The sequence below is a fragment of the Cyrtonyx montezumae genome, unplaced genomic scaffold (genome assembly GCF_038088225.1).
Source record: "Cyrtonyx montezumae isolate F1298 unplaced genomic scaffold, pur_monq_1.0 scaffold_20, whole genome shotgun sequence".
Taxonomy (NCBI): Eukaryota; Metazoa; Chordata; class Aves; order Galliformes; family Odontophoridae; genus Cyrtonyx; species Cyrtonyx montezumae.
In genome coordinates, this window is record NW_027071937.1 from 8,607,404 (window position 1) to 8,632,807 (window position 25,404).

The 25,404-nt window shown below is 43.2% G+C and overlaps 1 protein-coding gene across 5 annotated transcripts; it reads right to left on the minus strand.

The window, feature by feature from the left end:
- Window positions 1-411: 411 nt before the first annotated feature.
- Window positions 412-25,401, minus strand: FKBP15 (FKBP prolyl isomerase family member 15). Of its 5 annotated transcripts, none has more exons than XM_065737672.1 (29): window positions 25,279-25,401; window positions 24,190-24,299; window positions 23,792-23,879; window positions 23,120-23,189; window positions 21,928-22,002; window positions 20,725-20,823; window positions 20,125-20,274; window positions 19,094-19,162; window positions 17,696-17,839; window positions 17,123-17,268; window positions 16,314-16,362; window positions 15,498-15,617; window positions 15,147-15,246; window positions 14,191-14,297; window positions 12,686-12,779; window positions 11,674-11,783; window positions 11,181-11,291; window positions 10,420-10,514; window positions 9,587-9,689; window positions 6,043-6,214; window positions 5,412-5,548; window positions 4,942-5,097; window positions 4,200-4,352; window positions 3,753-3,845; window positions 3,365-3,475; window positions 2,873-2,980; window positions 1,935-2,686; window positions 1,409-1,499; window positions 412-964 (listed from the first exon to the last, which is right to left on the minus strand). In XM_065737672.1, the coding sequence occupies exons 1-29, from the start codon at window positions 25,329-25,331 to the stop codon at window positions 890-892; spliced, it is 3,741 nt and encodes a 1,246-aa protein (XP_065593744.1). In that variant the 5' UTR covers window positions 25,332-25,401; the 3' UTR covers window positions 412-889. The 5 variants fall into 5 exon arrangements, with proteins under 5 accessions (XP_065593744.1, XP_065593745.1, XP_065593743.1 ...); XM_065737673.1 differs by having other exon boundaries at window positions 14,191-14,294; window positions 23,792-23,882; XM_065737671.1 differs by having other exon boundaries at window positions 23,792-23,882.
- Window positions 25,402-25,404: the final 3 nt, after the last annotated feature.

Here is a 25,404-nt window from a genome sequence, read left to right on the forward strand (position 1 = left end):
TCTGTGAGGAAGTGCTGTGCCAGCAGCCACGTGGCTGTGCCACAGACTTTGCTCTCCTCCCCAGTTTCTGCTGCCTTTGGCCATTCTGCCACACAGAGGGGCAGGGAGCTGACAGCTGACCTCGCTCTTTTCCCCTCCCAAGGAAAGATGGCACAGACCAAATTCAGCAGAAGTTAAACTGCGGTGGAATTACCGTAGTAACTCCCACCTCCCTCTCAGAGCAGGGCTGTGTGCGTTGCCTGTTTTAGTGATGCTGTATACTGTCCCTACTTCTAAGTCACATTAAATGTGGTGAGAAATAGAAGTGCCACGAAATGCAACCGGAGTGCACAGCTCCGCTGCCCCTCATCGCCCCCAGAGCTGAGCCACACAGCTCGGCTGTGTCACAGCGCACTCACCACCACTGCACTGAGTGCTGCTGTGTCCATCACAGCGACAGCAGCAGCACAGAAAAAGGCACAGGAGGGAAAGAGAGAGAGGCCTGGCTGCAGCAGACAGAGTTATTCCTAAGGGATCTTCACTGGGGAAAGACTTTCAGTCTGACTTAAGAACTGTTACCTACTGCAGGCTCCTGCCAGACTTGCTCTCCTGAAGCACTTCCTGTAGTTCAGGTTTGCATAAGGTTTCAGATTAATCAATCAGTGGCTCACGGGAGCAGGACAGCAATACACACATGCAGTGAGAGCTCCCTCAGCTCGTCCCAACCCGTGTGTCAGCTCACAGCGATGGCTCTGAGCGCCCAAAAGTGCAAAGAGACACTCCCAGGGCCTGGCAGTCTGCAGCAGAAGAGCCCGAGGAGTCCTTGGCTGTTCACAGCTGTCCCACAGATGCAGCTCATTAAGTGCTGAGTGCCCAGAGGAGGGGGCTGGCAGGCTCAGCAGGCAGCTCCTCATCCCAGCCAGTCCAGATCATCATCGTCATCATCACCGAAGAGCGGAGTTGGAGGGGGCCGACCCTTCATGCTCTGGAAACCAAAGCAGAGGGAAAGCTGTCAGCCCTACCAGCTCCCCAGCACTCAGTGCAGCCACGCAGCTCTGGCTCTGACATCTTCATCAGCTTTTGGGAGATAATAAACGTTACTGATGTTTTTACATTTATCATATGATGGCTAAATCTTCCAGGAGAGGTGCTCACAGCTGAAGAAAAAGGAGAGGGGAAGGAAAACAAAGCCCTTTCATTTAACCCACAACCTTTTCCTAATGCTGTGCAAGCAGGAGTTTGTTGTCACTCTTTCAGCCTGCACAACACGTCTGAGTGCAGTGAGAAACAAACCCAGAAGCTGAATTTATACAGAGAATGTTTGGGAAGCTCCAAGCTCACTCAGCCCCTGCTGCCAGGGAAGAACTTCACAGTTCAGCTGCAGGTTAACACCTGAGGAAACTGAGTGGGAATGGAAAGAAACACATACCACTTCCTCCTCGTCCTCCTCTTCAGAGGGAACTCGAGGCTTTGGTGATTGGAGAGATGCTGTTCTGAAGAAGTCATCGTCCTCAAAGAGGCTGGAAGACAAAGAACAAGCGGCTCATTCTCAGAATATGGGCTCTTGATTTCCTTTTATGTGCTTTATTAAAAGGATATCAAAGTCTCACCACCCAGACCAACTCTACTTTGTGTTTTAAGGCACACAGCACTCATGAGTGCAGAACAGTTCAGTGCTGGCACCCAGCAGCCACCAATAACAGCTCCCAGAGGAACTGCACACTCCTCTCCAGGCTCAGCTGGGAACCATTCACAACGGACACCACCTGAGCACCTGCCTCCCAGCAGTGTGCCCCACACAACCTGGACTCTGCCACAGGCTGTCAGTGCAGCCAAGACCAGCACTGGGGATGGCTCCTCAGTCTTACATACATCATCTTGCACTACAGCGTGCTGCCATGGCAGCCCATCAGCAGGAAGATGGGACCAAGGTTAGCTCCACACTTACACCTTACCTGGAATCTTTTTGGCTGGGGCTGGAGCCCAGTTCCTGCAGTTGTGGGACTGCTCTGATGGTAGGTGAGCTCTTCTCTTCTGTGTTGGATCCAGGAGCAGGCTCGTGGTCGGAACCAGCTCCATCTGATGGCTCTGTGGAGTTTCCCCCCTCACTACTTAAGGGAGGGGGCTCTAAGCCTTCCCCAGGCTCCTCTGCCTTCTGCTCTGCTGCTGGTTTGTCTGCAAGCACAGCCACATCCACTTCTTCTGACTTGGTTTCTGCAACTTCTGCCTGCAAAGACACTTCAAAGGGGCCATGTTCAGTCTCTGCTTTCTTCATGAAGGTGCTCTCCTGTTTTTGCTCAGTCAGAACAAAATCCTCATCCACCTTGGGAACAGCCTGTTCTGCAAGCTCAGGCCCCGTATCAGGACTGAAGCAGTGCTCAGCTCCAGAAGAGAGAGGTTCCTGCTGGACCTCCTCCTCTTCCAGCACCCCACTGCCCTGTGGTGCCTGCTCCTCCTCAGGCATTCTGGCCTCAGCAGCAGGAGGTATGGATTCACCTTTGTGGCCAGACACCGTGCAGCCTGTGCTCACTTTGCAGGGATCAGCAGGGCACGCAGCACTCTGGGCAGGGCTGTGCTGCACAGGCTCTTCCTGGTCTGTCTTTGCTCCAAGCGATCCCTCTGGTCTACCCACTCCAGATTCCTCCTCCTTTTTACTGTCAGGCTCTGGTCTCTCCTGCTGCTTGCTGAGCAGCTGCAGTGTTACAGTCTAGGAAACAGAACACAGGTTACATCCTACACAAACCACCACAGATCTCCATGTTGTCCCACTACTAGGCTGCTTTGCCACCCACAGGAAACTTCTTCTTCATGGTTATTTCATACTCCCTATGCTCTGTTTCAGCATAAGCCTTTATCTCTCACATTTATTATCTACCTCCTATTGCTACTGTACCTTGATAGTGCTCATGACAACACCTAGAACCACCCTGCCACTGTATGTCTCCTCCAGCTCAAATTCACCCCGAAGAGACTGAAATACCCCATTCATTATCTTCTTTACCTGGAAAAGAACAAGACAGGAAGCAGACATTCATTAACATCTGAAGCACAGGCCTTGAGATAAAGTACTCCCGTGGGTAAAGGAGCAATAAACCCCAAGAAACAAATGCTGACTCTTAGAGTACTTAGTGCTCTTCAAATCAGGAATTCCAATAACAAAGTACAACACATCATTTCAGTTCAGAACCATTACATACACCAAACTCATTCCTCCAGAACTGAGGCAGGCTGCACAAACCCAAGGCAGACACACTGCTACGTTTTCAAGTTTTAAGTCTAACCTTCCTTTGCTCCTCTACAGATCCTACCAGAACCATAGTGCTTTTAGAGAGAAAATAAATCCAAAGGAAAAGGGTGAGGAGAAATAATGGCTAGTCAAGCTCACTTCTTCTGTGAAGTTTGCAGGTGAAGATCTGTCCTGATCCCTCTCCAGCTTTTGGATACGTTCTTCATAGTGAGCCTTCAACATCACTGTATCAGACTGCAAAGCTGAATACTGCCAAAGAGAAACTGAAGTTAACAACAGTTCCACACAGCACTACAATTACATTTGCAATGCTGTTTCCTTATGTTTTTAAGTGAAGGGCAAATTGTCAATTGACAAGCAAGGCAAGGACTGGGCCTTGTCACTGAGCCTGTTCTGGTTTGCTGCAAGCAACATGATTCTTCCTTCCCTCACATCCCTGAACTCACTTCTTGTTCTGCACACAGGTGGCCTGAGGCTAATCACAACTGCACTCCAGTTTGTGTTCAGCTGCTGTTATCCTCTTTACCTTCTCTTTGATAGGCTCCAGTTGTTCCAAATGTTGCTGAAGCTCGGACAATTTTTGTTCCTCTGCTTTTTTCAATTGTTTCAGAACTACAAGCTGGAAGACAAGGACTAGAGCACATCAGTTTACAGCCCTTTCCAATGTCATCCAGCTCAAGACTATTTCTGCTCAAAAATAGTCACTGAAGTAGAACTGTATAGAGATTGTAGCTGTTGCTTTAGCCCATCAACACTGACATCATTTTGGCTCCAGCTCACACAGGAGCTTCAACAGCAAGCTCCCTCACCCTCTAAGCCAGCACTGTGTGCACCTCTTACACCTTGCAGAGTAGGTCAAACTCCACAAACAGCCAAGAGGTTAAAAGTCAAACCACAGCCAGGGAGCAGAGGACTTGGTTACTGTCATTGATTATTTGGCATTATACTTCAGCAATAAGGAACAGTCCTTTACCTTCTCTTCCAGCTGGGACACGTGCTGCTGCAGGGAGTCTCTCTGCTCACACACCTCCTGGTACTGCCTAACATGCTGCTCCTTGGCAGAGGCCAGTGTCCGTTCACATTTGGCTTCCCACTGGGATTCCAGCTCTGCCTGGATGAGCGACAGCTGCCCATGGTGGAAGAGAGCTCATCAGAAACAAACACACACTTGATCTGAATTCGCATAACAACTTGCTGAAAGCTAGGGGCCCAGACAAGTGGTGGAAGAGCAACATCACCTGCCCTAGGCTGGACTACCTACATGCAGATGGCAGGCATCAGCAGCTCCTGCCCACACCTCAGAGTTCAGGTCCAGCCACAACCCTGCAAGCTGACTCAGACTTCAGATCTTGTGGCATTTTTCTACACGTGCATTCACTCATCAGTGGGCACACATTTATCTACTGGAAAACGAGTTCAAGGCCATGCTTCTCTCACACTGACATCATCTTTAAGACAGTCTAAATGTGATGCTGCATGCCAGTCTGCATCAAAACTCTAGAGTATAAATATTGGAGTCAAAAAGCAGTGACAAACACCAGCAAAGACATTTTAGAAAGACAAAGAAGTGAATCCTGTGTTAAAATTAACCCCAACAGCAAGTGGCTGATGTCATAAAAAACTGTTTGGTTCATGAAAGAACGAAGACATTTCCTACACGTGGCTTACTACAAGTTCTCTAGACAGCAGCTGTAGAAGCTCCCACAGCTCCTTACCTGCTCTGCTGCAGCCTGGTCAGTAGAAGTCCTTGCCTTTTTCAGCAACTGTCGAAGCTTGTCCAGTTCCTGCTGATATGACCTGCGTATTTCTTCCATCTCTTCCTCTGCTTGAGCTCTCTCAGAGAGGGATTTCTTCTTCCTCTCAGCAAGATTCTGCAATACAGAACAGAGCTTATGCATGGGCCAGACTGCACTGGCTTCTTTCCTGTTACTAGAATAGCTCATGTGATGAGATCTTATTTCAAAACAAAGTTGAGATTCATCTATAGATAGAAAAGTTGAAAAGCACTGAGTAAGACTGGAAAAAAAATAAATCACATAAGCACAAAAATCCACCAGTGTGGGGACTCTTGCCTGCAGATGAGTTAAGATTCACTTAACCTGCATGCTTACGAGCAACACTGAGTCAAATTCCTAGCAAACAGCTGAAATCCTGCATTCCTCTGCAACACTAGCACCAAACATACCTTTTCAAGGGTCTCCTTTTCTACTTTTAGGTCTGTGAGTTCTTCTTCCAGTGCTGAAATCTTCATGTCCAAGTGCTTACGACTCTGCTTCTCAGCTTTGAATCTAGTTTGGGTGTCCTCAGAGGCTTCTTGGAGCTCTGCAGAAATACATTTTACTGTAGGTTTCAGCACTACATAATTCAAATTAATGGCTGACAGAAAGGAGTAGTGCTTCCTGCAGAACAACTTTACCAACACGGTTTGCATCTGCAACAGGAACACTAATATATCAAAAGCTGCTTCTGTGAAGTGGGAGTGCTTAAAACCTCAGTCTTGATCTAAACTACTTAGTCAGTAGGAAATCTAGGTCCCTTATAGTATGCTAGACAGTAAGGCCAAGAGTTTACTTCTACAGTAGGCACCCTTGTGACACAGTGACTTTGCTCATCAGTTCAGCCCACTGCCCTTTTAGTAGTGGTAAGGATGCAGGTGCCCTTCAGACTTTTTGGTGCACCTCTGTCCTTTGACACCCCTGTGACTGGTCCTAGGGAAAGCAGGAATAAATACCCCAGAACAAAGGAAAACCTTTGGACTTACAGAAGAGGAAAAAGAATGACACAAAGGAGCTCTCATGCAACAAGCTAAGCCCCACCTGCTAACTGAGCCTGCATTTTGTTGAGCTGTGTCTCATGGCGCTCTGCCTCCTGCAGGGCAGCACAGAGCTGTTTCCGCAGATCCATTTCTTTCTTCTGGTGTGCAGTCAGCTCCAACTGCAGCTGGGAAACCTGTGCAGTGGCAGATGCCAGCTCCTCTGCAACTTTGGCCTGTAGCACAAAACAGCAGGGAAAAGAGGGAAGAAAAGAAATTGCTGATGTGAATGTGAGGAGGTGCCAGAACTGTGCTCACAGGGAGAATGATGAGGTCGTGGAGGCCTTATCAGGGATCCAGCACCTGGCAGACACCCCCTAACTGAGGAGGTACTAATCACCTTTTGCAATGTTACTGTCTCCACACTGACTGGAAAGGTACACAAGGCCACCAACCTCATCGTGTTGCTTAATTCAGGCAGTTTCCTTTCCAAATAGTTTAAGCACATTTTTAAGGCTTGAACTATCAGCACTGGTACTGAGTTTTCATGCTATGCCACTGTCTACTCAAGTTAAAGCCTGGACACTAAGATCTAATATTCTCAATAAACTTAAAAAAAAATCACTAAAAAAACCCACCCACACATAACAGAGGCTTACTGTAGCAAAATAAGCACCTTCCCTCACAGGCATGCAGCTTGTAGCTTGAGGTAGCTGCATGGCTAGGGCTGCCACTGTGGAGCACGGTTCTCAGAGCAATTTGTTAACCTGTTTAGATTTAGCACTGCTCAAAGCCAGCAACTCACAAAAAACCTGGCTCTGAGACAGCTTGTTAGACACCTTGTAAGCAAAGCATTAGGAGAGGCTCAAATCACCAAAACAAAGACACAAAGGAGTGTTTCCAATCTTGTATAAACTCACAAGATTCAGAGGATCCTCTGCAGGGGCAGAACTACTTCCATCAGAAAATCTCACTTGCTGCAAGGAACACCTAAACAGCTTGTACATCTCTGATTACATTTGGATTCCTAACAGGCTTTCACATTGCTGTAAGTGGGAAGATCTCCTGACTCTCCTCTCAGGGTTATATCCAAGAGGGAACTAAAGTCTGTGACTACTACCAACACCTTCTGGCAGAGAAGAGCTGTGAGCAAAATCTTCCCAGTCATGGCAAGGATGATACGTGTGGACCTTGAGGGTTGGGATACTACACCATTAGTTTTTAAGAACCATGTTGATAGAGATTGACTAAAACCAGATCCATTTTCTTCTTATGTTTCCAGAACCATCCTGTTAATGTTCAGGATACAGACTCCTAGCATGCTAAAAATAACCTCTAGACACACCAAGGGGTTTTATTTTATTTTAACACTTATCTTTGTGTGCTCTTAAAGATGAGTAAAAAGGAAATCCTATGCCAGGAACAGTTATTAGACTGAAGTTTCTGCAGCGAGTACTTCATGCCTGTACTAGCTCAGCTCCAGCCTTCAGGTATCAAGAATCTCATGTGATCCACACCTGAACTTGCAATTCCACAGTCACAGCTATTTCTCCCGTGAAGGAGATGAAATGAACAGCAATGTGCTGAAGTTCCTTGAAAGGGCAGCCCAAGAAGGAGGCAGCCACCAGCTACGCTGCCAGTTATAAAGCCCTTTTCTGAGTGGAAGATCTGTGCTAATTCAAGATCTGAGGCAATTCTTTTCATGTCAACCAACTTCTAGCTAGCTCAAGAGGAAGCTGGGCGAGCACCACCTAGGGCACAATCATCTACCATCTACACAGACAGCAGACACACTGCCTCACCTGGTCCCAGCCCCGATCCACTGGCAGCATGTGCTAGGAAGAAAAAGCAGTGACAGGAAACAGGGAGAGTTAAGAACACAACTTGAAAGGCAGAGGCATTCATCATCATCAGAACAGCCCGTGTGTTACTACTGGAACCTGAGACAGGCCAGAAAAGCTTTTAAATTATTCAAGAACTGTAAAAGCTTAGATGGAAGAAGTACAAAAGTCTGAGTTAAAAAAGAAGAATCTGAAGGGATCCTTGCACAGATACACTGCAGCCCACATGACTTGCAGTGGAGCAGGTATCAGGCTGGCTGTCACCAGTTCCTACACATAACTACCCTTTCATTTCTGTGAGGAGTGTGCAGGTACCATCAGATGTTATGGTACATGACCCTTAACTGAAAGCTGTGATGTACTCTGCCAGGGCCAAAGATGTATAACCCCAAAGCAGCAAGTTACTGACATCCCTCTCTTCTCAGGGACTCCGTCCACAGATTCCTGGTCTCTATCATGAAATAAAGGACAAATCTCAGTTTTTAAAGAACAGATAAAACAGTTTTAACATTCTCTTCCCTGGTTCTCTTACCAAAGCTATAAGGGAAACAGTGGATTAGATAAAAGGAAGAGGAAGGAATGCCAGGCTTCAGATTTGCAGTCAATCCCCTATCAAAACTAGGGAAAAGCTTATCTGGAGCGAGTCATGGCTTATCTGCTCTAGCCTGAAGTCTACTTATGTAACAGTGCTATCATCCAGGTAGTGACTGCTCAATCAAGTGGAGTCCTACTGCAGATGATGCCTGAAAACTTCCTTATATTTCTTATACTGCCAGAACTCCCTCCCCTGTGCAAGCAGGATGATGTGCTTACCAACAGAAAGGAATTTCAGTTATTATCTCACTCTGTTCCTGGTTAGACACTCTTACAATTCCAATTATAGGTATGCAATCTGAACTCAGTGTAAAAAATACATCCCTCCTTCATCTAATACCAGCACACATGTATCACCCATACATTACTTTACTCTTTACCCTGCAGAACTGTTAGCATACTTTAGAGATCAGCTGTTTCCATCAAATTTTAGTGCACCAGTTCATGGTTCTCATGCAGAACAAGCATTTATTTTATCACATTTGGATTGCAGAGATGCACAACTTAGCTGGGGAGAATGGTACAAGAGAGTGCTGCAATTTAAGCTGACAGTGCTTGAGAAAGCATAGAAGACATCGTGTAATTAGAGATCTCAAAGCTGCCCTACCAGGGTTAGACAAAAGCCATGCACAAGTGCATTTAACTGGTTTGAAAGCTGCCTTCCAGTAGTTCCTTTCATAAAAGCAAAACATCATCCTAGAAACAACTCCCTTGATTGCTATTAAAAAGAGGTGTTAAAAAAAAAAGAAGCAAACCAAGCACAAACAGTGCAGAAGCTCTAGCAGGAAACTTTTTTTTTTTTTATAGCTACACTCAATCTTTACACCAATTAAAAAGAAAGACCTATTTTGAAACTGTCAGCACAACTATGTGTATTTTCAGCTGGACAAAGCCCTGTGAGGCACATAATACTTCAACACATTGGGCATGTGTATGTATCAATGTGATACTTTCCTGTTAAACTACAAGTATTCAAGCTCTGACAGCACAATGATCTGAATTTATAAACTCAGTGCTGCTTTCATCTTGAAAGAAATGGAACTTTAACTTTTCTTTTTCAAAACTGCTTCCAAAACATTGAAAGCTACAATTGTCCTGTATGAGACCTGACTTAAGCTGTCCTGGCTGAAGCCATAAGCCTATGATTCTGCAATGCTGTCAGGGTGGTTTTACCTTCTCCTGTTCTGCATGCAACACTCTTGCCTGTGTGTTTTCATTTGTTGTTTGCAGTGAGTGGTTCCTCTGCTCCATTAACAAGTTACTTTGTTCAACATATCTGTAAATGGGAAGATGGCACAAGCTTTATATAAATACACAAATGGAGCAAGCAGTGATGAGATACACAAGGGATTTCTAACCAGTTTTCACTAATGAGAAGTTCCAAACAATTCTGCATCATGTCCTGCACTAAGAAGTGCCTTACCTCCACAGGGTGGAACATGCCTGGCCTTCAGCACAGATTACATCAGTTCAGATATGTATGTGCTTTACCTCTCTGTCACTTGTCAAGGATTCCTACCACACAGTCAAGATTTTCAATAGCAAAAAACAGTGGTTACCAGCCTGTTTCCTTGAATAAGTTATTCCCCTTCGTAAACCTAATGAAGCATACCACTGGAACTCACTGGAACTAGGAATGCCACTTCCTGTACAATTTCTTCCTCTTTACAGGAAGGCTAGCAAAAACAGAATAACCCACAGAAGCAAAGGAAGCATGCATGGGGGTTAGACTAGATGATCTCTAGAGTCCCTTCTAACCCCTATAATTCTGTAAAAGGAAGTGGCACGAGATCTTTCCCTTTTACATATTCATGTTTACTGTAAGCTCTCATTTGGAGATATGCCCTGCAAAGACAGAGGGGGATTAAAAAGCACCAATATTTTAGTACAAAAAATAAATCTGAACGTCTCTACATCCTAGAGGTAGGACACCTAGTTAGGTCTAAGCACATGTAAGGCAGAAACCCTTTGCAGATGCAGACATGGTATACCCTTCCACTCCTTACCTCTGATTCCGCTCTATCAGCTCACTGATCTTTTCATTCTGCTCCTCAATTCGACTGCTCTTCTCAAATATCTCTTGCTTCAGTCTCTCATTCTCCTAAAGAACAGTTCAGCATGAGCATTCATTCTACTCAGGTACTGCTGCAAGGAAGCCTAAGTATTTGTTCTGCACAGATGATTTACAGCAGTGAGGTGTATCACCTCTTGTGGTGAATAACAGGCCATCAAAGAAGGCACCATGATAAATTCAGCAAGAATCCTGGAAAAGGACAATGGTTGTACTTGAGAATATTACATCTGGTTGACTTTTTCACCCACAGGTAAAGAAATACAAAAGCTGCTGCCTACAAAACCTACAAAGCATAAAACTAAGTAGTTCTGTACAGATGGCTCTCACAATATGGTATTTCCTCTGTGAACCTTCCTTTTGCAAGCAGTTGAGGATCAAGTCCATACCAATTCATAATGAAACAGTTTCTTCCACTTGACTTCTTCATCAAGGGCTATTAAACACAAGTACATAGACCCTGGCTTGCAAAGCCTCAGAGGATAAAACTGCTGGGAGCACAGAAAAACAGGTGTGTGGTAGGGATGGAAATGGCTGTAGTCATACCCTCTTCCCTGGCCAGCTGCTTTTGGCCACACAGAAATAGAGCACATGGATGTATATTTAGGGCAAGCCCATAAAGCTATCTTCATTAGAAATAACACAGTGGGCTGCAGCTCCCCATGGACATCGTTCAGTAAGGCTGGCTGAGATCACCTGGACTATGCGCTGGATGTTGCTCATGATCATAGAGGCCTCCATAGTAACAGATGAGATGCCAGGCAGCAGCGAGCTGTTCCCAGTGTTTTGTTTCTTCAGCTCCTCCACCTGTAGGAACAAGCCAGATGAAATGAATTTATGGATGCAGACAAGTGCCTGCCATTCCACAGAACCATTTCACCTTTCTGTCTGATCAGCTCTAGGGCACATGCTACTACAAATACTGTGACATCTGAAGTGCAGTGAAGCACTCCAAACACAACACTTTAAGTAAACAACCCCCCAAAAAGCTATGGGGAGTAGTATGAACTTTTTCTGTAGTAGCTGAACTGCTACCAACTCGAGGTCTGACAGCACTGGAACTCTCTTAAAGTTAGGATACTGTTTACAAACTTAATGCAGGTACATACAAAGAGCCATCTCCCCAGACTATGTTAGGAGAGCAAACAGTAGTAACTTCGTTATCAATCCTGCCTACATCACACATTACCTTGGCAGCCAGATGATCCATTTTATCCACTACTTTGCTAACAGCCAATCGGATTTCAGTGTTATGCTGCCGCACTTCTGTCATCAAAAAGGAAGTAACGTCCCCAGGGGCTTGAATGGAAAGAAGAGCTCTACAGTTACAAGGGCAAAGTGTCTGTACACAGACATTAAAAGCAATGCTCACCAGCTAGATAGGATAATTACTCCCTCTTTTCCCCCACCTTCACACCTCCTCCTTCCCTTCTCTCTTCCTTCCTCATCCTCAGCTTCCTCACCCAATATAATAAACATGGTACCTACACTACTATTTTTTGAGATACTTTCAAAAGCAGCCTACATATTTTCCAAATAAAGTGAACACGCAGGTTTCTGACTACATGAAATTCCTGAGCTGCCTGAGAGCACTCAGGTAAACAGAACAGCACACAGAAAGGTATTATCAAACAGCAGGAACAAAAGTTGGCTTCAGTATTCAGTTATTCTGTACTGAATAACCATGCTCCAAGAAAGGCTCAGCTATACTCGAATCCACACAAAATCTACAACAGGGATTACCAAAATGTTTTCTAAATGCTATTTGCTCTTCTTAGGTTGCATTTCCTTTTCTGAGGTACTTCCTCCCACTCAGAAAAGGCCCCTATGCATACTTATTCCTCTAGCTAATAGATGTTAAAATTGCTACACTAGCTTAAGAAGTATTTGCAATAAGATAGTGATTGCTATATGGTTATATTCACAACTGGAAGCAGCAGCTAGAAGATACCTTTAATAATACATAACCTTAGGAATACACCTACACATTCCCTCCTCTTTCACACTCCTTAAGCAATGAAGGAAAAATGTATATTTACTGGGAAACATTTGCCCCCTTTGGTAAAAGCAAGAACACATGACAGCACAACATTACAGACAGGGTCAACGTGTATGTTACCACCACCACCTAAGACCACTGCTATAAACAGCTCACTGCAGGTATTAAAAGCTTTTAAGAAGTATGTGCTTTACAGACATACCTTGGTAAGGTGCAGGATACATCTGTCCTACAGGCTGGAGCTGAGAAGCAGATGTAGCAGTTTGGGGATAAGCAAATGGCATGCCTGGATATGGCTTGCAGAACAAATCAACAGGTTAGATATTTTCTCCACTCACACTAAAATGGTTTTCATGACTTTTTAGACCCCAGAACAAAGACTGTATTTGAACGAAAACAGAAGCAGAGTAGGAAGTCAAATAAACACAAACAACAGCTTCTGCTTTAGGAAAAATAGAACAGACTTTTTTAAAAGGCTTAGATATCTGTGTGTTTGAGTTACTAGTTTAGTAATTTACCTTCTTCACCAAAGTTTAAGCAAATAGTATACTACCCTACGTTCATATAGGGTACAGATCAGCACGTGAACAGCTCACTGCAGCTTACTGGAAGTGCAGTAATTTATACTAATTTGAACACAAAGATATTCCCAGGAGCTTATCATGCATTTTCTGAACCCACTCAGGGCTCGCCAGAAGCAGATACATAGAATAATCTGTTAATGTGTTAAATGCCAGGAGTATTTCACTCCTATCAATTTACACTGTCAGTCCAAAAACACTCAACCAATCCACACTGCAGCTTCTTCCAAGATGTGAAAAGAATTCAAAACATCAGGGTCAACTTTTAACCTTGCAGGATTTGGAAGTATTGGTTTGAAAGCTTCACTTTAATGGTTAGTTTCTATCTTTCAACAGAGAAATTCATTTTCTATATCCAGTTACATGCCAAAATTTCCAGTTTCAACAAGAGGAAGACACAAAGACAAAGTGACATATTGGTTTCTTCCTTCATAGTGTTTTTACTTATTATCATGCTTTCTCAGTGTGAATCCTTCAAAAAATAAACAGTGCTTGCACATGGCATAGGCCACTGTTTGATTTCCAGAACTTTCAGAAAATAGCTTAAAGAACTAAAAACACGTACAGTAATAAGCTTGGTTTTATAGCTCATAGAAACGTTCATACAATGGCTTTGTTCCAAGTCTTCAGTGTCTGTTGTGAAAAATACACTTTAGCATGTTTGTTGAGCACCCAGGAAGCTTGTTGGCAAGCAGGTCATGTCACTTCACAGCAGTGGCACTACAAACCTTTTAAAACTACCATTCTTTTGCTGGATGAAAAGTGACCCACGAACACATTAAGTGGGTAAGTGAGCTCTCCCAGGAAAACAGATCATGATCAAGGAAAACCTTATCTAAAATGACTTTAGTTTTCACCTACCCTGCAAGAATGTGGAAATTTGTTTTATCCACCACAAAAGCTGATACTGAAAAGTGATGGTTAATTATGAGACCAAGAAGCCACGAACATACAAAAAATAGTCCTTTCTATTAAAAACTAAGAAGTATGTTATTGAAACCTCAGAATGCCAAAGTCATTCAAAGCATTTCTATGCTGCTAGAGTCCTTGCTCCCAGCAACAGAAAGGACAAAGACTTCTGATTAAAACCAGAAGTTCTAATAGTCTCCTCGTTTGAGTTTGGTACCTGAAAGCCCTGTGCTCCTCCTGCAGGCAGAACTGAATGGGGCTGGATTGTTGCAGGTATTAAAGCAGCAGAAGACACTGGAGGTGCAGAACCAGATGCTTGAGCTACTGAAAGGGAACAAAGAAATACAGCACATCAGAAAGCTGCTGGGGATATTTTAAAGGCAAAGATAAATAAATAAATAAAAATAAAAAACGTTTCACTGAAAAAAACAAAAGTTGAACACAAGCCTTGTGAAAGTCAAATCCAGTCAAAGAATTTAGACTAAGATCAAATAATTACCTTCCATGGAAATTTCACTTCTAACCACAAGTTAAATTTAGAAAAACTCTTTGTCATTTACCCAAAGGTGCTTCGAATTAGCCCACAGGAGATGTTACGTAGGTGAACTCTGAAGACTGCTCAGCTGACAGTCATTGCTCTATCATGGAAAAACCAGGTCAGGCCTGCTCCTGAACTGTCAGCCTTCTGATGCCCTTTGCTACCATTTCCAATGCTTTCAACCAACAGATTTTTCCAGCCACGGAAATTTCAGACATAGATTCATAGATACATTAGGTTGGAAAGGACCTACAAGATCATCTAGTCCAACCATCCTCCTATCACCATCCTTACCCACTAAACTACTAAATCAAATCCCTTAGCAATATCTCAGAAGTCTCAGCACATTAAATGACAGGGTGAAAGGCCAGCTCACACATTATTCTGTAATACAACTGCTTTTCCTCAAGTAGTAATGCGTACACAGGATCATGAAAAAGAAAACAAACTAATGACATCAGTCTCATGCTTTATGAATTCTACCTATGGAGCTTTGGATCAGAACATCTCATCAGAGTTCATCAATTCCTACTTCAGTTCCTGACAGAAGTCCTCCTCTCATACAGCCCTGATACTTGAAGCCTACAGCAAAGTGAAATGTCTCTGTTCCCAACACAGCCTCACCAGCATATTACCTTGTGGTGACACTGTAGGCAGTACTGCATGGGCTGGCTGTGATGATCTCGTGGAGGATGAAGCCAGAGGTTGTGCTGCCCCTCTCAGTGAATTTGGATCCTAAAAACATTTCTACATATTAAAATGAACATTAAAGAGTAACTTAACATTTTGAACTCAAGTCTACTTAACGCTAGCTGTTAATTAATCCATTTGAACTACTCAGGAATACTGAAATTGCTGAAGCTTTTTTGTCATAGAAACAGAATGAGCATTCCCTGTAGAAAGGGAGAGTCACTGCTATGAATTCCACTTTAAGCAAGTCACACAGAAGCCATTAAAACAAAATCTCACGAAAGTCATTAACATACCTCTATTTCTGAGTCACTGGAGTCAAGCTGACTACCTGCTGTCCCAGCAAGGAAAGGTAGCATGGGCTGACCCATTTTAGCCATCCGAGAAATCAACTTTGCCTTTGCTATATCTGGATTCTGAAAGAAAACATTTGCAGTTACTTTTCCTCTGCCCCATGTCTTCAGATAGCACAAAAGTCTAACCCTGGCAGAGGCCCAAGTCACTGACTCACCTATCTGAGCCTGCTTCTTTTAATTTTTCAGTGACTGAAAAGCTAGCTTTCAACATAAAATGATGGATGTATTAATCTATCTTACTTTCTATACTCCTCCTCTGTGCTCACACTGCTGCCATTACATAGAAAATTGGCACAAAACATAGCAATAACAAAATTGTGGGATACTTTTCTGTTAAGAATGGATATTCTAAATTAAGGAAATCACTCAGCAGCTTTTTCTATCCTCAGACATACACACACAGTCTTGATCTCATGCAGATCAACTCATGCAGAATATCCCAATTACTCTTCATTATCCATTTTAAATTTGTCCATTTACATGAGAAGACAACTAGCTTTACAAGGACGCACGTGGGGAAAGGAACCTGGCATCCAAGAGTAGGAACCAGAACTCAGAACTGGGACTGAGATTCCTCATGTCTTGCTAACTCATTCACAAACAAGGCCCTAATCTGCTGTTAATAAGGTGAATATTTGAGAGTATCCTGCATGGTGTTCACTTGATCTTCAGCAACACTTAATGCAAAGGTGAAAACAACCAAGCTCCCCTATATAAGGCTACAAATTAGTTAGGAGATAAAGCAACAGCACTTACTGCTAACTGTTCACTGATTGAGTTTGACTTGGCCCGAACAGCAGGCTCCCTGAAAAGCCAAACAGACACGTTAATATTTGTGGTTAATCAAGATGAAATTTAGGATGTAATATTGTGCTTTTCTAAATAATGTTAAGTACAACTTCCCCCACTGAATTTTTTTCTTACAATTCTACTTCCTTCCCTTTACTTTACTTTTGGAAGACTCCTTGCAACATTACTTGCAGATTTCAGAATTTCATTATGAGGGAGTTCTGCAGCTGAGGAACAGCTGATAACAGAAAGATGATTCTGTCAATTCCTGTAAGGGCCACATGCTGGTACAAACCATGGTATCCAAATTTAGTAACAAATTACTTGTTGTATCAAAAAACCCAAGGACTTAAACTTGAAAACCACTCCCTAAGAATGACAATCAACCAATTTGGTTAACTTAAGAAAGCAGCATCAGTACAAAATTTGGAGTTAAAGAAATTAGCTGTGCCCCAAGGCCTACTTACATTATACTGCCACCAGAAATGAGAAAGCTGTTGTAGCAGTACCCATACAGCTTAATAACACTAGACCTCAGAAACACTGTAGAGCAAAGATTTCGGGTGCCCATTTCAATTACTTTAAACCTGAAAGTCAGCATTCAAGCAGAAAGCTTCCTCCAATACTCACCTACATTCCTACACACTGATGGCACTTGCTGGCACACAGAGGACACACATTCACCAGATGATGTGTTAGCACAATATTGTTTAGGATGTTTATAAGCATTACCACACTTCAATGCAGCAAGTTGTTTTAACAATGCTTCTGCTTACCCAGGCTTTGGAGGTATTGTAGATGGAGGCAATAAAACAGTGTCTGCAGAGAAGCCATCTGAATTAGGTACTGGTGAAGGTGCAAGAGAATCCCTTGAACTAACACTCTGCCCGTCTGAGCCAGAGCCTTCCTTCACTAGTTTCACCTTAAGAAACAAAAATAAAAGCAGTATTCTGAGCTCCCAAAAAGGGTTTTCAGCAACTCACTCCTGACAACTACTCCTTTGCCAAGTTTATTCACTTCCAATGAGAACATACGTAACTTGGAACACACACGAGAAATTTTCATCACTTGAAACTGGAGAAGCAGAATCTTTACAACCTGTCAATCCTCATTATTTGGAGCTGTAATAGCTCACATTAAGAGATTCCAAAACAGCTGGAACAGAAATAGCTTAGTAAACAGTCTAGACTTTTCTTTTTAATCTTAAAAGAAATGCACCTTCCTGAGGCATTTTATTTATAACTGCTTCTGAGCTGCAGTTCTCATGCAGACAGCAGGTTTCTGCAGACAGAGGGTGACATCCAACAACATAGCAAATGGAAGATAAATACTTGGGAGAAGACACTCACCCGCCTCACCTCCACTTCAAAAACTAGAGTAGAGTCTGGAGGGACACGGCCAGCCACTCCCTGAGCCCCATAGGCCCAGGCTGGAGGAATTATGAGATAGCGTCGTCCTCCTTTCTTCATCCCCATCATTCCTTCTTCCCAGCCCTTTGGTATTCATGCAACAGAAGAGAAAGCAAACAGCCTGATTATTGACACTACAGTTTCTTTTGATTACACACTGATCAAGACTGCTCCAGGCACCATTTACAGAAGCTTCCAAAGCACAGACAGTTTCTTGTAAAGTCTTGCTCAATTTTAGTGTGCAGCACTAAAAACACTTACACTGAGTCAGTGGCCTTTTATAAACTGCAACATTAACTGAAGAATAAAGATGCAAATCCTGTCACGTTCATATAATGAAATCAAACATACAGTAATCTCCATCATGAAGTTATGACAAGCTTTACATGTTGTAACACAGTGCTATATGGAAAAGAAACAAGAGCATGCTGTGTATAGAAACTCTCAATTTGTATGCATCTTGCAGGGCATAGAGCATCAATCTCTCTCAACAGTCAAGCAAAGAAAAGAATTCTGAGGCATTCAGAGATTACTTACTAATTGCTATGGTTAGATTTAGAAAGTGCTCACAGAAAACAGTTGCTGTCAAGGAGCCTTAAAAGCTAGAGCAATGCAAATTGTCAAATCAACACTGGCACTTAATAGGATGACTATTGCAGCCAGACAACATTAATAACAAAATGCACAGGAAGAAAAAAAACCCAACAAAAACAGTGCACCTGCAACAAAGGACAACTTGTAAAAGGTCAGACGTGAATTACTCAGATAATGGAAGTGACCTAAACAAAAGCATCTCTGATTCACAATCAGACTTCACAAAAAAATCCATAACAGAGTAGCTGAATTGAACAAACATTACAGTTGGTATCCCCTCACAGTGCTGACCCAACACTCCAGGCAGTACTACTATCTTTTATTAGGCAATTCTACTACTTGTTGGTTGTCTTCACCTTCCTGTGCCCTTCTTCCAGATGTCAGAGCAGAGTCAGATCCTCTGCATCTGTGGCACATATGTGGAGAGGAATGCAAAGTTCTCAAACTGAATTTCCTGATTTGGTGTCAAGAAACCCTGTTTCTAAGTAACGGATTGAATCACTTCCAGAATAGGAAGCTTCCTCTTTTCCAAACAGGACAACTTTCCAACACTGCTACTGTGAGGGAGACCTGGGCATACCACACAAATTAAGGACATACAGATTTGCTGAATGAGCCATTATAGCATTTCCCACTAAATGAAACATGTAAGATAAAGAGCGTGCATTAATCTTGAACAAAGCCTTCAGTAATTGAAAGATCCAAGACAATAGTTTTATTGTAATGAAATGCCAGAAGTTCTACCTTGATGACCTTTCCAGCTCCCAGCTTTAGGCGCAACAACTTGTCCTTGTTAACATTTGAGTCAAACACCTGGAGAGTTGAAGAACACGGATTTCTCAACTGTTTGAAGATTCTCAATGTTGCTCTACAAATTTCATAAACTCCTACTATCCCTTATATGCTATTTCCCTTTCTGCTTTGCTTCCAAAATAAATTCAAAACTAACATAAGACAGGGCACAACTAGGCTTTCTAGTCTATTGTGTAGCACAATTTCTGGAGTGAATGATAGCAGGAGACTCAGATTTTAAAACTGCTTCAAGCTTGATGGTAAAGACAGGACTGATCCAACAAGAACACCACACAAACAGAAAAACTGTCTAGATATTTTGTATATTAAGCTCAGACACAGGCAGCTGAACAACTCCTACAGATTAAAAGTAAGCTCTGCCATGTGCACCACTGACTTTGATGGAGAGAAACATTCCAGCCTCTGTCAGGCATGTCATGATAAAGAAACAAGAACTACTCCACAGAAGAAAAACAAAGTTGTTTTCTCTTTTTAATAGCTAAAAGGTTCAACTGCAGATAGATGCAAATGAAAAAGCCCTTTGCTATGAATTATAGCAATAGTTTAAAAATAAATGTTTTAAAGATAACGCTTTGGAATACTGAAGTCTTGCCTTTGTTTTTCTGTCCTGTACAGCTTTGTCCTATCCTGCTGCTTTGTACATAATCTCATCCATTTAATATTTCCATTTAATATTTGTGTTTTATGTCTCCTTACTATTTCATCAAGCTGCTGTCAAAGTAAGCATAGCTAGCTTCATTGGCCTTTGCCATTACTTTGTTCAGAGTACCTGTGAGATGTAAAAGTATTTCAGTCACCTCACCTGAACAGTAATGGAATCTCTTGTTATAATTAAATCTCACAGAAGGTGAGAAAAATTACCACAAAAATACCTTTAAAGCACCAATACGATGCTAGAAGTGGCAGGTTTCTCCCAGGGACTACCACATTCACACACGAGTAGGTGGCAGAAATATCTTTACCTGTCCAAGCCCGTTGTTCTGGAACAGCCAACCTGTGTAGGCAATCTCCAGAGAGTCCCCTCCTTCAACTCCCTGCCCTTCTCCAAGAAGGAGATCCTGGTAGAGCACAGAATCAAGCACTGGGGAGCTGTTGCATTTGGCAATGCACACCTGCAAAGGGAAGGTACATCACCATCTTGGTCATTACAACAGAGTGGCAAATTCCATCATGACTCCCACACACATCTGAAGCATTTCTTACTGTACTGATCAAGCACAGGTTATAGATGTGCTCAGGAGGCATTCTGTGTTTCCCTGAGCTAAATTTTGCTGATCTATATAAAGAAAAAAATACCTTTTTCTCCCTTAGAGCCATTGGTCTTTAAGTACCTCAGAAACTTGATAAGGAAACCCACCAGAAATAACAGGCTCCCTGCTTCTAATAAATAAAACTCAGACAAGCTCTTTGCAAATCTGTCTCAGTCACAATTGTGAAGACACTGACAGCTGAACTGAAAAGTAAGACTTTTTCACCTTCCAGCAACAAAGAGATGCATCCTGACCTGCCTGCTGTTCAAGCAACAAGTAGCAAGTCATACCCTGCATGGAGTAAGCAGTTACCTGTTTACTGAAATCCATTGCTGCCTTTTCTGACTCAAACATGATTGACCAGTTTTGTCTTTGATCATCATAGAACGTGCTGTAATTGTTGGGCTGGACCTGTGGTAAAGGAAATCATCCCAGTGTTATATGTTAAAAGATGCATTCAATTAATATAAAAATAACTAAAAAAACCCCCATACTGAATCCAACAGAAACTTTAAATATGAGACACTGAAATTAAATAGAGGAAGAAAAAGAATCCTACCACATTACCACCCAATTTCAGAATGACGAAATTAGACCTTATTACTGTGCTCATTATCATGGGAGAAATACTGTAACTGAAATACCCAAGCAAATATTTCAGTACTTCACAGATGCTCTAGCTTTATTAAGATGGTCTTTGAAGCTAGGTTCCATTGTACTGAGATTCTCACTTGTAAAGATTCTCTTTCTCAGAAGACCTGATTACAGGAGGGTTTCCACACACAACCAGCAGTCACTCAGTACTTGATACTAAATAAAACATTCCATCACTGGTTGACTGCATAACCCATAATAACATTCAAAACATGCTTACAGAACTAGAAAGCAAGCTAGGATCCTGCTCAGACATTTGGATTGGAATTCTGTTATTTCAGAGTGGAATTTCTAGCCATCAACCAAGAAATTCCACATCGCCGTAACAACAAGCTCACAGCAAATCACAACACCCACGTTCCTTAAAATCAGCAGAAAACAGCTTCCTGAGAGATCCCACTTTAGGGCTTACGATGTTTTAAGTGGCTCTTACCACAAAAATGCTGAGTATCAAGACTCAGGGCAGAAACACTTCCTTGCCATCACTTCCATCTGCTTGCTCATTTGTATTTTCTGAGTCACTTAACCACAGATGATTAGCAGTAGAAATTTTGTTATGTTACTATTCATTTTAGGACTGTAAAACTCAAAACAATCTGTAATCTAGAGGTAATAATACACCTTCTACAGGTGTACTTTCATTATTAAACCTACTAACTTCATAGGGCTCTGCAACAGGGAGATTTAACAGTCTCTTTTGCAACAGTTAGGAGAACAGTATGAGATGGCACAGTGACAGGGAGTGCTACATCAGTCAGGTGTTCAATCTCAAAGGCTATAATCTAAGCAAACACTTCACAGCAAACAGAGGTTGATTCCAAACAATGCAGAGTACTGGATGCTTTTCTAATCCAGTCTTACCGTGAGTACAAAGCCTGGATGGATCCTTGCAGTTGTGACCTGTTGCTGCTGACTGATGTAAAGGAGAATCCTGTACTGGATTTCATAAAGAATTTTGCAGGGGAAAAGAAAAAAAACAACACAACAGAAGCTGAAAACATTTTCAAGTTGAGTGTGCTTAGTTAAGTTCTGAGCTGAGCACTATGCATTACCACATTACCAAATACACCTTGCAGCATCATTTTTCATAGGAAAAATACCTAAGAGCTATTAAGGACACTTGAAAAACATGCAAGCAGACAAAGTGGTTCAACAACAATTCTCGTGCAGTAAGCAAGGTGCTTTAACTAATTCCATATTTTTCTTAAGGGCAGTTACGGGGTAAAAAACTGTGCACTAACTCTTCACTGCATAAAGTTTGTAATGCTGGATGTGCAGAAATGTAAAAGAGAGTAATAGTAATAAATTGGAAGGAGTTTTGCAAATGTTAGGGAATTAAGAGATAACACTACATTGATGTTTACTATGAGACACAATTGAGTAAGGAAAAAATACTTCCCTTTCTGCACTTACAGCAAGGCTTCTTCACTCAGGAAGCAGTTTAACAGTTTGGGTTTTTTTTGCTGTTGCTCTTGTCAAAGTACAACTAACTTAATGTGACAATATCAATCAGGAGAGAGAAAACACACCACAACCAACCTCACAAACACGTTGGAGTATGTAGAGTATCCTTTAAATACATCACTTTACTGGACACTCCAGTGCCAAGCTTTTAGACTACTCAGGAAAGAAGGCTTGGAAAGGAGAGATACCAAAACAGAACTTAGGGAAAACATCTCTGCACTATCACCCTACTTTTTGCTTCTTACTGAATTTCATACGCACCGATTTGTGATCCAACTGTCAAAGAGGTTCTAAGTAAATCCCTAAAACATTTCCACCAACATCAGAAAAGGTGCAGCACCCCGAACAATACAAAATATTTCAGATTCAAGCAAGAAGAGACCTTGCAAAGAAATTTGCAGATTGCAGAGCAAAAAGATGCCATCAAGGTAAAATGAGAAAATCAACCAAGGAGGCAGAAAGGCATAAGCAGCAGTGGAACTAAGACCATCAACACGCAGAGCAAAGACATCCCAGTGAGCTCAGAGAAACACTGCCTCATACCAGCATAGCCTCAGCATGAAAATTATCACAGTGAAGTGTTTCTCACCTCTTTAGTAGCATGGTTCCCCACTACAGCTGCTCCATACTTGCCTTGCTTCAAATACTGCCCATTTGTACTGGAAGAGAAGTGAGACACTCAGCTGTACAACTGTCCCTGCCTCAGATACTTCCCTCTGCTGTTGCTTTTCCTCTTTAGAGTTCAGAGCCCTTTCCTCATGACCAAAATGCCTGTGAACACTTCTGAGCTTAAAGAAACTGCAAGTTTCTTGCTTACCCACAGATAACAGAAGCATACATTGTGCAGTTTGAGATGAAGATTGCGTGGATGCAGGGCAGGCATGTCTTCACATGACAGCAGCAGCAAACGTACAGTTACACTGCTGTCCTTCTGTGTTCATGCCTCATTTTTCCACAAGATGAGACATAAGTTTCTGACAGAGTCAGTCAGAATCAGAGCAGATGGCAGGCCAGCAGGCTAGCATACAGTTCCCAGTTCTCTGCAATACACAAACTGGGAACTTGCAATTTACCTGGCAACTGTACAATCCTGAATTGAATGTTTTTTTGAGCAGAAACTTGCACTGACTTGCAGCATTCAGATTCACCTCTCTAAGATGCCTCTTCCTACTTATCCAAAAATATCTGCCCTTATGATCAGTTTCAGGCTCCAGAGACAAGGACTCTAAAATTCAATGTACAAAACCACTGCTGCACTTACTATCGATAAGCAAGAACCGCAGTGGCAATGAAGACCGATGGTGTTCCTGAAGCTGCTGGGGCCACGGGTGCCTTCTGGGCTGCCTGACCTGCTGGAGAGCAGAAAGCAGCACTCAGTGACACAGAACTGCCACATTTGCTGGACAGTGACAAGGCCATGGTACATTCCTTCCCCTGAGCAAACTAACTCCAGGAGGGGATTACAGAAGAGAGCAATATTCCAAAGTCCCTAAAGACTGCAAGAACAACCCAGACATAGAGAGAGTACTAGAGGAAGATAATACCAGCAGAGAAAAGCTAAATGAATATTTGCACTGCTGTTCCTCATAAAAGCCCTCATTCAGCCAGGACACCAGCTACAAAGCTCCTCCTGACACATGATCAACTTCAGTCACTTACCAGCTCCTGCCTGGCCCTTCTTGGGCTGCTTTGGTGCAGTGTATTGAAAGAATTCATTTCCCTGGCTTGAGACTGCCTGATCCAGTCCAAAAAGAGAGGCCAATCTGGCACTAGAAAGAAAAATGGAGTAACTTACTTCATTTGACACAGATTTCATAGATAAGGAGCACCATTAGTGTGCAATAAACCTTTCAATTAAGTGTTTACTACCATTTCAGACATGAAAGTGCTATCTACCAGCTTTATACCAGTTTGACATTCAATTTTGAAAAAGCAGAACTTGTAGACAAAGAGATAGGGCTAAGCAGCCAACGATGTTTCATTTCCTCAAAAGTGAGTGTAAGGAGCAAAAAAGGCCTGAAGCAACACCAAAAGAGAAGTTACATTAAAGCAATGAATAAGACTACCCTCTTATTAAGCAGTGTGCTGTTACATTAATGGAAAAAGCACGTGACAGAGTAGCCATCATGTAGCACTATAGTTTTTTCTTCTGTAAATATCTCAAAGTAACACATCCTTCCATCAAAGCTTAAAGCTCTCCCGGCAGAAGGGCGGGTTTAATGTCAGAGATAAGTCTGTAATCGCTGAAAGATGCATTGCTTGCAGCTTTGCCGCTTTAAACCCATTTAAACTTTGCTACACCGGGCAGCAGCAGGACTCAAGCACACCTCTCCAGCTGCGAGGCAGGGTCCGCAAGGGCAGCACCACTGAGACGGGATCAGGAGACCCTCAGCCGTCTGCTGAGAGGGGGAGCAGCAGGGGAGCGGGATCTGCTCGGGGAGGACACGAAGCCAGCAGCACGGCTGGGACGCAACGAGCAGCAAGCAGTCACACAACGCAACGAACAACAAACACGCTGCACGCTTAAACGCTATCAGCGGAAGCGAAAGCTGCAGAGCTCAGCGGAACCGCTGCTCCGAGGGGACGGCTGAGGGAGCACTGCAGGCCGCGCGGCCCCGAGCTGCCCGTGTCACGGCGGGAGCACACACGGAACAGCGAATCGCAGGGCCAGGCCCACGGGGAGGGCAGCAGGCTGCTGCCTGCCCAGCCGCCACGCTCTCCAGCGGGGGACCCCCAGCAGCCACTCACCCGGTGGCGGGAGCCAGGAAGTCGGTGTCATCCTCCTCCGCCGCGCCAAACATACCGGCGGCCGCACAGCCCCGCGCTGTCGTAAACGCCTCAGCCGGCAGCGGCGCGCTTTGCGGCCACACGGTG